This window comes from Sarcophilus harrisii, chromosome 1 (assembly GCF_902635505.1).
Source record: "Sarcophilus harrisii chromosome 1, mSarHar1.11, whole genome shotgun sequence".
NCBI lineage: Eukaryota > Metazoa > Chordata > Mammalia > Dasyuromorphia > Dasyuridae > Sarcophilus > Sarcophilus harrisii.
This window is the reverse complement of record NC_045426.1, coordinates 605354090-605368356: the sequence shown is the minus strand read 5'-3', so window position 1 is coordinate 605368356 and position 14267 is coordinate 605354090. Positions and strand designations below refer to the sequence as shown.

Genomic DNA, 14267 nt, shown 5'->3' with positions numbered 1-14267 from the left:
GTTTGGGTTTTTTTAAATTTTTTTTTCTTTTTCTAGCTTTTTTAGTTTCAAGCCTAATTCATTGATCTTCTCTTTCTCTATTTTATGCAAGTAAGCATCTAGAGATATAAAATTTCCCTTTATTACTGCTTTGGCTGCATCCCACAAATTTTGGTATGTTGTCTCATTATTGTCATTCTTTTTGATGAAATTATTAATTTTGTCTATGATTTGCTGTTTCACCCATTCATGCTCTAGGATGAGATTATTTAGTTTCCAATTTCTTTTTGGTCTATGTTTTCCTGGCCTTTCATTTTGATGTCTATTTCTTCTTATAACATTCTTAACTTCTCTCAAGAATTTAGATGCACTTGGTGCATATATGTTTAATATTGATATTGCTTCATTATCTATGGTACTCTTTAGCAAGATATAGTTTCCTTCCTTATCTCTTTTAATTAGATCAATTTTTGCTTTTGCTTGACCTGAGATCAGGCTTCCCCTACTTTTTTTTTTTTTTTTTTTTTACTTCACCTAAAGCATAATGGATTCTGCTCCAGCTTTTTACCTTTACTCTGTACGTATCACTCTGCTTAAAATATGTTTCTTGTAAACAGCATATTGTAGGATTCTGGCTTTTAATCCAGTCTGCTATCTGCTTACATTTTAGGGGACAGTTCACCCCATTCACATTTACAGTTAAAACTACTAATTCTATATTTCTTGCCATCTCATTAACCCCAAATTATACTCTTGTTTTTCTTTCCCCCCTTTCCCTCCTCCTCAGTATTTTACTTGTGAATACTACTTGCCTCAAGCAGTCCTCCCCCTTGAAAGACCCCCCTTCTAATACCTTTCCCCTACTATTTCTGTTTTCCATTCTGTTTATCTTACCTCTTCCCTTTTTGCCTCCTCCCCCAATTTTCCATAAGGTGAGAGAAATTTCTCAATGAAACCAAATATATCTAATATTTTTTCTTTGAGCCAAATCTGATGAGAGTAAGATTCACGCAATGTTCATTATCTCTCTTCTTTCCCTCAATTGTAATAGGTTTTCTTTGCCTCTTCCTGAGATGTAATTTCCCTCATTTTACCTCCATGTTCCCTTTTTTTCTGTTACAATCCCCTTTCTACCTCTAGTTTCTTTTTTATATTGTAACAGTAAAAATCAGATTATACTTGTATTATCTATGGATATCCCATACAGAAATAGTTCTCAAGAGTTTTTTTGTTTGTTTGTTTGTTTTTACCTTTTTATGCTTCTCTTGAGTTCCATATTTGGAGGTCAATTTTTTTTTCTTTAGCTCTGGTCTTTTCATCAAAAATAACTGGATTTCACCTGCTTCATTGAATTCCATCTTCTTCCCTGAAAGTAAATGCTCAGTTAGCATGGTAATTTATTTTTTGCTGCATTCCAAATTCCTTTGCCTTTTTGAATATCAGATTCCAGACCCTGCAATCTTTTAAAATGGAAGCTGCTAGGTCCTGAGTAATCCTTATTGTGACTCCTCAGTATTTGAATTGTTTCTTTCTGGCTATTTGTAATATATATATACATTAGTCCAATAGTTCTGAAATTTAGCCATAATATTGCTTGGGGTTTTAATTTTGGGGTTTCTTTCAGGAGGTGTTTGGTGAATTCTTTCAATGGTCATTTTACCTTCTGATTCTATGACATCCGGGCAGTTCTCTTTGATGATTTCCTGAAAAATAATGTGTAGGCTTTTTTTCATCATGGATTTCAGGTAGTCCAATAACCCTTAGATTTTTCTCTCCTACATCTATTTTTCAGGTTAGTTGTTTTCCCAGTTAGGTATTTTACTTTTTTTTTCATTTTTTTGGTTTTGTATGACTGATCTTGTTGCCTCACTGAGTCATTCATTTCTATTTGTTCAGTTCTGAATTTTAGTGAATTATTTTCTTCATTTACTTGTTTTTACTTCTTTTTGTATTTGTCCAATTGAATTTTTAAATGAGTTGTTTTGTTCCATGGAATTTTTTCCATTTCATAAATTCTGTTTTTTAAGGAGTTATTTTCCTTTTCTGTTTCACAAATTCTGTTTTTTGGGGGTGTTGTTTTCTTTTTCCTTTTTATCAAATCTATCTTTTAATGAGTTATGTGCCTTTTTCCAAACCTTCTTGCAAAGTTTTCATTTCCTTTCCATATTTTTCTTCCAGCTCTCTTTTAACATACTTTATAATTTCTTTTAGGAGAACCTTGTTTGATGGGGACCAAGTTATATCAACTTTTGGGGCTTCATCTGGAGACAATCTGTCTATAATCTCCTCAGGGTTTGATATCTGTTTTTTTTTCTTTCACCATAAAAGCTGTCTATGGTCAGAGTTCTCTACTTTTTTACTCATTTAAAAAAAAAAAAAGTTAAGGTCTGCTTTTAGGGCAAAGGAGGTTTTTCAAGCTTCCTCAACAAGCAGAGACTTCCTCTATAAACAGCTCAGGCTATGCTGGGTCAGTGCTGACTTACTACTGGTGCTGGGTGGGTATAACCAGGTCCTATGATATTCTGGCATTTGGGGTTCACTATTTATCTTTTGTGTTTGTGTTGGATGTTTTCTAACTTCTCTGCTGATCTACTGGCTTACAGTTAGGGCAGAGTAGCCAACATTGCTGCTGTAGATTCCTCCTGGTAGATTCTCTGCCACATGGAGTCTGCACTGCCTGATGGAATCTGCATTGCTTCAGCACTCTGTGGTGTCTGCACTGGTGTTTGTGCTCAGTTGCTTGTGTTTGGCTGTCTCTCTTCCATTTCCAATTTTCTGGCGATGTTCGAAATTATCTTCTGTTGGTAATTTGTTTCACTTTCAATATTTGTGGATTCTGTTGGTTCAGAGATAATTCAGAAGCTGGATTTGCTAATTAGTCTGAGGGTTGTAAGAAAAGGTTAGAAAGAAACATGTATTGTCTCTGCCATCTTTGCTCGCCCCTGGAAGTTACCCTCATTATTCTCATTTGAACAACTGCACAGTCTCAAATCCATTCTCCAATCCATTCACCAATGGCAGCCAAAGTAATTTTTGCTAAAGTTTACATGACTATGTAATCTCCCCTACTTATACACAATAGTCTCCAGGAACCTTGTTTACCTTTTAGATCAAATATGCAGTTCTTTCTTTGGCACTTTTAAAACCTTTAAAAAATGTTTTAGTTTATTTTTTGTATGTATGTGAGGCAATTGGGGCTAAGTGACTTGATCAGTGTCACACCACTAGGATCTGAAATATCTGAAGCCAGATTTGAATTCAGGTTCTCCTGACTTCAGGGTCAGTGCTCCATCCACTGTATCATCTAGCTGCCTAGACATTTTAAGATCTTTACCACCTTCCCTCTTCCTACCATTCCATTCTTCTTCTACTTAAATTACTACCCCATTCAAGTGGTATGGGCCAGATATACTTGCTGATTCCTGTTCTGCATAAGTGAAACTCCATTTTTTCATCTCTGTATCTTTGCAATAGCTGCACATTTCTGGAACACTCTTCATCATCACCTTTAGCTTCTTAGAATCCCTGATTTATTTCAGCTCAAATTTTACTTTTTTTTTTAAAGGAACTTTTCCCAACTTGCCCACCCACTGTTTCCCAACTGCTCCTACTTTCTCCTCTGGGATTACCTTTTATCTATTTTGTATTTTCCTAGATATACTAATATAAGTACATGCTATCTTCCTCATTAGAATGTAAATTCCTTTACATGTACTGAAGCTCAGGAAAGAGACATAGGCTGTACAAGTAGATCTAGGAATCATTTATATGGTGATGACAATTGAAAGATCACTGTAGGAGAGGTCACCAAGAAGACAGGCAACATTTTCCCATTTTCTTTGTACCTTTGCAATTAGCATAGTATCTGGGACACAATAAATGATGAAAAATGATTGATGATTGATCACTTGACTGATTGATCTTGGACAAATTACTTTATTCCTCCTTTGAGCATTTTTCAAATCCTGAGTCACTCTTCATAAAGTTCTACCATCATTTCCCCAACTTGGTGACTCTAGCAAAATGAAAAAAAAAAATGACCAAAACATGGATTTATCATGTACCAAGGATTTTTGTATTTAATTAATCTTTCTGACCATGAGGCTCATGCCTCTTCACTTCTCATTTAATTGGATTTGGACTTTTCTGATGATTAAGCTCCAAGAAACTCATTATTGGGGATAACTTCATTCTGTAAAATCTTAGTCTTGGTACTGAACCTCATCAGTACCTACTATTTCTTTGATTAGAGAATAGGTCTACAAACTCCAAATCTCTCTTTAAAGAGAGGTATTGGTTAGGAAATCTGCTCATTTCTAGTCTGTTATTCCTTGAGATTTTTTTGACTGACTTCTTTTCCTGTTGTTTGCATTGTTGAGATTGTTGTATATTTTTTTCTTGGTTTTACAGGCTTCACTTTGCATCATGTCTTACAGGTTTCTTTTGTTTCTTCAAATTTAACATATTTGTTATTTCTTACAGGGATAGAACAGTCTATTGCATTTGTTGGAATACACAGGAAACTCTGAAATACATAGAAGCCACCTGACAGTAGCTGCTTGGAGATCCAATCCAGAATGGATCTCCTCTTTTGACAGGATGATACAAGGAGATTGAGAGGCAGTTGCTGTTCTCTGTCTTCTCTGACTGAGAGGCCATTGCATTGTCTGACCTTTCTCCTCTTCCCTTTACCTCCAATTTATCTCATTCCCAGTCCACAATACCTGTATCAGAAAAAGGCTGCCCTGCAGCTCCTTCAGAAGTTATGATCCACAGCTGTGGAGGCTCTCAGAGAACTGACCTGCCCCTTAACAGCATTGATATCCCATAATTTGTTTAGCCATCATCCAAATGATGCATAGTCCAAAAGAGCTGCTGTAAATATTTTCATATATGTGGGATCTTTCTTCTTGACCTTGACTTCCTTGGTGTATATGTCTAAAAGTAGTACATATGGGTTGAAAGCTTGGACATTTTAGTAACTTTTTTGCATTCTAAATTATTTTCCAGAATGGTGGAACCAGTTCACAGATATCACCAACAACATATTAGTTTGCTTATGGCCATGATATGCCATCATGTGTGTCATCTTACCTCTTACTTTGTTCCAGTTCTATCTATGAGAACAGTAATGAAATCAATACCATTATTTCTGGAAAAGGCATGTCGTATTCAGTCATTTGTCCATGAATCCAATCATTTTTCTATTTGCCTTCCCTCTCCAAAGCACCTTGGCTACTACTCCTGTATGTACATTATCTTCCTCTATTAAAATGTAAGGTCTTGAGGGCAAGGACTGTTCTAATTTCTTGTATTTGTATCTTTAATACTGAGCAGAGGAGTTGATACATGCATGATAAGTGCTTAATAATTCTATTCATTTATTTATTCATTGTTCCCATAGCCATTTTGTCAATAACTGGCCATTTTGAGGGGTAATTTTTTGTGAATTTGCTTAGTGTGAGATGAAATCTCAGAAATTTTTTAATTTGAATGTCTCCCTCTTGTTAATATCCAAAAAAACAGTTTACAATTCTACTTTAAAAACTTTTCATAGTCTTTGACTACTTATCTATGGGGGAATGGCTCTTGGTTTTACATAAGAATAGGGACTAGAATGTCATTTCATTGGTACAAGTGATTCCCAGAAAAGGAAAATTCTTTCACCAATGCAATTTGTTACTTTCTTGGCATTTTATTGTCTTAGAGAATTGCCTACAACAAGGTTGAGTAATTTGCCCATATCATTCATCCAGGGTGCTTGAGATTTGTGTCTTGAAATCACATCTTTACTTTGAAATCAGCTCTATACATTTTCCCATGCTGCTTTTTCAATCTGTTTTAATTCTTTCTATATGTTAAATTCCAGAATACTTTTATGAATGAAGAAAGGATAGGATTGACAATAGGCAGAAAAAAAATAGAGGGTAGAATTTATAAAGAGGTAAATTTCAGCTTAGCAGAAGGAAATTCAATGGGCTACTTTAGGAATTAGTGGATTGCTCATTGGAGAATTTTATATGGAGGCTGAATACTTTTTAAATAATATCAAAGGAAAAGATTCCTGATTAGTTAGAGGCCAGATTTGTTAACTTCTGAAGGCATTTCCAACTCTGAGATTTTGTGACTAATTCTATAAATATGAAGAAATTAGAAATGATCAGACTGGAGGGGAGAAGATAAAAGAAACACATGAAAGCTGTCTTCAAATGTTTGAAGGGATAATGTAGAAGAGGAATTAAACTGTAAACTAAAAAAATGTAAAACTGGAAGCATAAAGTAGAAATTGTGCAGAAGAGGCAAATTTTGTTCAATGTAAAGAAAAAGTTTCTTATGTTAGATATTTCCAAAACAATAATGACTTCTTTCTTGGGAGGAGTAAGTTAGCTATCATTGGAAGTATTCAAATGGAAGTTGGATGAACTCTTTTTTAGATAAATTTCAGGTTGGACCAGATGACTTCTAGGTCCCATTCAACTCCAGTTTGGATTGTTTGATGCCCAATATAAAAGAGAATGTCAGTCAGGAAGCCTATTGAACACTAGCATCTAGGGAAGTATGCTTGTAACTATTAGTGGTCCCATTCACTAACTTGGTCTATTTTCTTAATGACCTGATCCTTATCTTCATATCCAGCTTATATGGAATCTGAGATCTGACTTTTCTCCTATTTTTTAGCTACTTCACGGATAACCTGAAATTTGATCTCTTCTTAATTTTAGACACGGCCTCCTCCAGTACTGTCCATTTGCTGCAAAATCCTTCAACTGATCCTTTAGCTTCCCCTGAGCTAATATAGTAAGCTGTTTGTTATCCTTACTTGAGAATTCTATTACACATCTGTGTCTAATGTGTGTGTTTCTGAAAAGTTAAGTACAATTCAGATTTTGGTAAGTCATAATTAAAATGCATCACAGATTTTCATTCTTTAAAGAGATCTGATAGGGAATAATTTTGTGATTTGAAAATATTTTCAGTCAGAAAAAATGTAGATTTTAAAAATGTTGATTCTGTAAAAACCCAAACTTGTAGGGAATGTTAGATAAGTATAATGTTAGATTGATGTTAGATAACTATAATAAATTGTAAAGATCATCCAATCCAGCACCCTGAATTTACAGATGAGGAAACTACATTGCCTCATTGTGTTTTCATATACAGGATTATTTTAAGTGAACCATACCTGTAGAGAGTTAAAACAACTTAAAAATTAATCCAACAATTATATTCAGAGACTGATGAAGAAAAAAGGGGGTTATTTAGAGAAGATTGACTACTCAGGGAATGATTTTAAAAGGGATTGAACAAATTGTACAGATTTTAATAGGGAATGTACAAAAGATAGGATGGAAATATAAGAAAAATTATGTAATCTTAACTATAAACAAAACATGACAAACTACCCACATTTCCGTTTTTCCTCCCCACAAGAGTAGAACATTTTAGTAATACTGACTTATAAGAGTGACTAAACTTGGTGATTTGTTTACATTTTTTAATAATTAAACCTATTCTGATGATCAAAGCATGAAGGTATACTGGAGAGTTTGAAGAATTGTCTTGAAGAATATATAGGCTCTGGTAGATGAACAGTTAGAAGGATATGCCTAGTGATATAATGTGTCTAGGTTGTCTAAAGACTAATTTAACAAAGAATTACCAGGAAGTTGGTTTCTTCCTCACAAATATTTTCTGCCATAGAATAAGAGGAATCATGGTTATTCTTGATCTATATTAGTGCGGAAAGAGTCCACACTGATGAAATCATAAGCCTTTGAAGTACCGAAGAAAAACAAATCAAATCATAGATTGGAAGGGAACTCAGAAGGCATCCAGACAAACCAATACCCATGTTCACCAAAAAACTTCCATGAAGTGGTCAACCAATCTTTGCTTAAAAACCTTCAGTGAAGAAAAAGCTCACTTCAAATGGTATCCCATTTCATCAGTTCAATTATCCAATCATATATTATAACCAGTTGTCATGTTCTCAATTATAACTAAGTGGTTTAAGTTTAATGTAGGGTATTCCCATTTATGCTAGCATTTAATCAGCCAATATAAATGTTCTAGAATTTGGCTTTAATGGGAAATTACAGAACTTCAGGTATAGTTTTATTGGACTTTCTGTGGTTATTTTACATGAAAACTCTTTACTTATTGCTTTTGTAGTTCAAAGCATAATATCCAAGATTCAATAAATTCACATTCAAATTCTCTCCAGAACTATTTCTGTGATGTAGCTCTAATTCACTGAGCTGTGTCTCAGAAGATAAGCATTACTCTATAGATAAGTTTAAAATCAATAAATTATATTTGCTATCAATGTGGAATAGATTAAGCGAATAAAATAGGAAACTTGGCCAATGTTTTCTATTCTTTAACTCAACTTCAGCAAGTCTTATTTTTCCCACTCTAATATAAACCAATTGAGGGAACAGATTATCTTTGATTCTTTATATATAAATATAAATTAATTGTCCTCAACAGGAAAATGAAGGGTAGAATTTAATGGCTCTTGTGGTCTCTTCCAGCTCTGGATCAATGGCCCTATGAATTTCAGAAGGTGATTTTTCCAAAAGTATGGATCTAATCATGTTATCCCTCCCACTATTCATAAAACCCAGTAGCTCCCTATCACTTGGAAGATAAAATATTAAATTCACTTTTTGTAGGATTTCAAAGCTCTTCATAACCTTTTCTTGCCACTGCTTTCTTTCTCCCCACTTTTCTCTCCCCTCACCAGCTTTCCAGTTTTCACTCCCTCAGGTACTTTGTGATTTGACCATGGCATCTCCTGATTATTAGTACTTTCACTGACTTTTCCCCCTTCCCTTCATCACCAAACATGGAATTTTCTTTTTTCCTTTTCTCTGCCTCTTGGATTTCCTGGCTTCTTTCAAGTCCCAGATCAAATCTTACCTCCTAAAGGAAGCCTTTTATGATCACTCTTAATTCTAGTTCCTTTTATTGTTATTTAAAATTTATTATATATTTATCTTTTTTGTACATAATTTGTTCATTGTTCCCTCAGTAGTATACCTCCCCCACCTCCTCAAGAGTTGGGTCAGTTGTTTTTGTTTTTGTTTTTTGTATTCCCAGCACTTAGAACAATTCTTGACACATAATAGGTATTTAATAATTGTATTAATACTTAATAAGTATTCAATAATATAGTGACTGAAATGTCACTATAGGGATCAAGAAATAATTTGTATAAGATATGGATCACAAATAGCTTTGAAGGAAACTATGAATGTTCTGAGATGGAAATGAGGAAAGAATTCATTCCATACCCAGAAGACAGAATGTGCAAAGCTGCTGAGATAAGAAATAGAATGTGATATCAAAAGAGTTTCAAAGACTGCAATGAAGAACATGTGAAAGACACTAATAAAAAACAGAAATAGCAAGATACATTCTAGCCAATTTGTAGGGAGTTTTTAATGGCAGACTGAGAATTTTGTATTTTGTTCTAGAGGGAAAAGTGATTTCAAAAAATGTAAGCGTATGGTCATATTCTCATTTGAGCAATATCAGTTTGGCAGCTGTATGGAGAATGGATTGGAGAGGGAAGAATAAGAGAAGAGAGACCTATTAGAAACCTATTGCAACAGTTTGAGTGAGAATTGATGTGAGTGTGTATGAGTGAATGAATACTGGATATTCACTGGCTATTTACATAAAACTTCTCTAAGTCTCTGGGTAGGATATGGAACAAAGAAATTTCAAAAAGAAATTCTAACCTAAAGTTGTATTCACACAAGAGCCTGAATTCTCCCTAGATGCCCATGTTATCTGGTGAGGACTTTATTTAATAACAAACTTTTTTTAAAAGCAGTAAAGAGGAGAATGTCTATGAAGATCCCAAGCTTAAACTTGACGTTGCTTACAATGGGGGAGGAGGGGAAATCAAAACATATCGAGGAAAAAGATTGTTCAAAAGTTTAGTCATAAACACAACCATAGAGAAATAGCATCAGAAGCTCATTTCTTTTTCACAAATTCACAGACAAAGTACATGCTGAGGTGGCACTCTGTGTCATTCCAGTGGCCAGAACTCAGCATCTCCACACAGTCCTCATGACCATAGGGGTCACTGGGCTCACCCTCTTTCCAATTGCTGTAGTTTTGTAGTGGAGTATTATCTGTGAACACATACTGCCCTTCCCTCTCTAGGTCATTCACTCCAATGAACACTCTGAAGAAGCCGCTGTCTGAGACGTATTTAGCAATAACTTGATTGGCTCTCTCATCCTTGGGCATGGCTAGCATCCCTCCACGGATTCGGCAGTGGGTCAGGGATTCCCTGTAGCTCTTCTCCTCTTGTACAATGTAATAGAATTTTTCATCTGTTTCTTTAATCCCAGCTATAACTTTGGAGAGAAAGAAACACAAATAGGCTTACTCATATTGACAAGGAACAAAAACAAATAATATTAATGATAATAATAAAATATTGATGGTGGAAGTTTTGTTCAACTCAGACTTTGCTTATATGATTAAAAAAAATAAGGACAATTCTACTTTGTTTTCCCTTTCATGGCTTCCTATCCTTTCACTTTCCTACTGAGCTGGAAACCTTTCTATCCAGCCTTTCAGCTGTGAACCCTCTCGCATAGTATTCCAGTCATGAGCCCTCCCACCCAGTATTCCAGCTGTGCACTGTTCTAAATAAAATGAACGAAACAATAGCAGTAGTGAGGTATATAGCTGATTGCCTCGGGTGTCCACTTCTGACCAGATACAAGAATATAAGTCTGGATTTAAGCAACCCATGAGCATGCACTTAGGACTATTCTCTTTCAATCCAGCCAATTTCTAACCTATTTCTGCCAATGCTGCTGCTGCTGCTACTACTATACCGTTCAATAAAACCAGAATAAAAAAGGAATTTAACAGAGCCAATATATATCTGAATTGGAAATATAACAAACTAGCAAAAATAATATCAAATCTTCTATGAATTAAATGCACTTAACTTCCCTTCTTTCCTCACTTTAATTTAAGTTTATGAAGAAGAGGGCTACCAGGGAGCTTTGTGGTCAAATCCCTACCTGTATCAAAAATTGAATTAATACTGTGGTCCAAATCATGCCCAATTGCATAAAATCATAGGATTAAGGAATTCAAAACTGGAATGGTTTATTGTGTATCAACTGAAGTAATATGCATGAATTGCAAAAATTATAGTTTTATATAACTGTTATCCTTATTCTATTGGTGTAATAGCCAGATGGCTCAGGAGGTACACTAATGAGTTTAAAATCAGGAAGACTAATCTTCATGAGTCCAAATCTCACTTACTAGCTGTGTACCCTGAACAAGTAATTTCATCCTGATTGTCTCAGTTTCCTCAACTATAAAATGAGGTGGAGAAGGAAATGGCAAACCACTCCAGTATGTTTGCCAAGACAATCCTGAAATAGAGTCTTGAAGGATCAAACATGACTGAAACTACTCAACAACAACAGCAGTATAAAATACAAAGTTAATTTGTTATCCTGGTTCCCCCTAACCCCCCACCATCATTATTATGATATGACTCTTCTAAATTTGGAATATAATCTTTTGCCATGCATAAATTCCTGCTCTTTTAAAAGTTAGGCATATAAAGTCCCAGTCCACTAGGGAACAATTACTGGGTTGTAGATATAACAGTTCTTCTGTTAGTGCCTAACTTGATGTCAGGAAATACTGTATTCTCAAAACTAATAGAAGTCATTGTTATGTCTTTTAATAAAGTACCTTGGAAGTTGTAGTCAGGGATGAAGGTGGAGTAGCAGAAGGAAGGAGGCAATAATTATCCCCATTTTATAGGAGGTTATAATAAGGCATAAAATATTTAAAAGACTTGTCAGAAGTCAGACAGCTAGTTCATGATAGAGTTGAGCTCAAGGTCCAAATTTCCCAATTCCTGGAACTCTAGCTATATGTTCATTTAAGAAATCTTTTTCAGACTATTCTACAGAAATATGATGTCCTGTGAAACTTTTATTGAGGTATTTCACCAGTGAAATTAGTCTTCAGATGCTTTTGAGGAATTACTGATGCCTAAGTTTCTTAGAAAATATTATTTCTGAATTTACTTCCTTCCTATTTGAGTTAAATTAAAGCCATGTCTTCAATTTGCAGCATTGCATTATTATTGTAAGTACAATTGAGGTCTGTGTCAGAAAGAGGCCAAAGATAAAAATTTTTGACTTTTGATGTATTCTGACCCAGACAAAGAGCATCATAAAAAACAAAGACAAACCTTTGATTATATTTCCGACAGCATCCAACCCTAACCTCACTATTCCAATATTCATTATTATCCAATCATTATCATTATTTTCATACTTTTGAATAGTTCCATTTTTATGATATCATATTATTATTCCATATCTTTATTTCTTAGAATTATTAATTTCTTTCAATACTCAAAATACCTTCTCTTATAGCTACCTTCTCTGATGATCCAATTATCAGTGGTCTCTAAAGCATTTATTTATTTGCATACATGTTATATTATTCAGGCGATTAAATTCCTTAAGACCTTTAATAGGTAGTTTTTAGACCCATATTGCAAAGAGATCATAAACCAGGGGGAAAGGACCTAAATTTACAGAAAATATTTATAGCAGCTTTTTTTGTGGTTGCAAAGTATTGGGAATTGGGGTGAATCTCATTAATTGGGGAATGACTGAACAAGCTGTGACATATGAATGCAATAGAATTCTATTATTTTTTTTAAAATAATAGCCTTTTATTTTCAAAATGCATGCAAAGATATTTTTCCACATTCATCCTTGCAAAACCTTTTGTTCCAAATTTTTCTCCCTTTCTTCCCCCAACCCCCTTTCTTAGACAGCAAGTAATACATATAGAATAAACATGTGCAATTCTTGTAAACATATTTCCACATTTATCAAGCTGCACAAGAAAAACCAGATCAAAAAGGAAAAAAAAAAATGAGAAAGATAGAAAAGCAAATAAACCTTACCAAAAAAAAAAAAGAAAAAGAAAAAGAAAGAAAAAGAAAACATTAAGCTGTGATCCACATTGAATTTCCTTAGTCCTCTCTCTGCATGCATATGGCTCTCTCCATCCCAAGGCAATTGGAATTGGCCTGAATCATCTCATTGTTGAAAAGTGTTGTCCATAAGAGCTATAATTGCTAATGTATAAAGTTCTCTTGATTCTGCTCACTTCACTTAGTATCCAGTTCATGTAAGTCTCTCCAAGCTTTTCTGAAATCATCCTGCTGATTGTTTCTTATTGAATATATTCAATAATGTATATTCTATAACATTCATATGCCATAACTTATTCACCATTTTCCAATTGATGAGCATCCACTCAGACTCCAATTCCTTGTTGCTACAAAAATGACTACTACAAACATTTTTGCACATGCGAGTCCTTTTCCCATTTTTATGATCTCTGGGATATAGACTCAGTAGAGACACTGCTAAATCAAAGAGTATGCACAGTTTGATAGCTCTCTGGACTTATTGGAATACTATTATTTTATAAGAAATGATGTGGTGATTGAATTTTAATCATATTCACTGCTATTTTCCTAATTTTTTTTTTCTGCTCCCATGGTTTTCCCCTTTTGCTTTGTTTTTTCTCTCCCAACATGATTCATAAAGTAATATGTATTAAAAATAAACTAAAAAAAAAAAAAGAAATGACAAGGGAGACAATTTCAGAAAAACCTGGAAGACTTACATGAACTGATGTTGAGTGAAGTGAAAAGAACCACGAACATGTTAAACATGTGCAATTCTTCTAAACATATTTCCACATTTGTCATGCTGCTCAAGAAAAATCAGATCAAAAGGGAAACAATGAGAAAGAAAAAAACAAGCAAATGGCTACAATAAAGAAGGGGAAAATACTATGCTGTGGTGATCAAGTCTTAATATACATACCATTTTCTCAACACCATACAATAGACTATTCTGTTACATCATAAAGGTACAGAGATAGCATTCTAAGATAGCATCTAAGTTCATTTCTTTGGACCAAAACTCTGGCAGGCTTTTTATCAAAATGGAAAGGATAGGACAGTTAGGTGTGAGAGTAGATAGAGCACCAGCCCTGAAGTCAGGAGGACTTGAGTTCAAATCTGGATTCAGACACTTAAAACTTCCTAGCTGTGTGACCTTGGGCAAGTGGGCAAGTCAGCAAGTCACTTAACCCCAATTGCCTCAGCAAAAAAAAAAAAAAAAAAAAAAAAAAAGGTTTAAGGATGGAACCAGAAAGGGATTATCATCATAGAAATAGCCAAGTGAGGATTA

General features: G+C 34.4%; 1 protein-coding gene and 1 long non-coding RNA gene across 2 annotated transcripts in view; one reads left to right on the top strand and one right to left on the bottom strand.

The window, feature by feature from the left end:
- The window catches only part of LOC116420684, a 96298-nt gene that overhangs the window by 33381 nt on the left and 48650 nt on the right, over positions 1-14267 (top strand). The gene's annotated exons all lie outside the window — the stretch shown is intronic.
- The window catches only part of COLEC10 (collectin subfamily member 10), a 55628-nt gene continuing 48625 nt past the window's right edge, over positions 7265-14267 (bottom strand). The window contains exon 6 of the mRNA XM_031947139.1: positions 7265-10355. Coding sequence (XP_031802999.1) covers positions 9967-10355 — 389 coding nt within the window. The 3' untranslated portion in view covers positions 7265-9966. The remainder of the gene's footprint in view (positions 10356-14267) is intronic.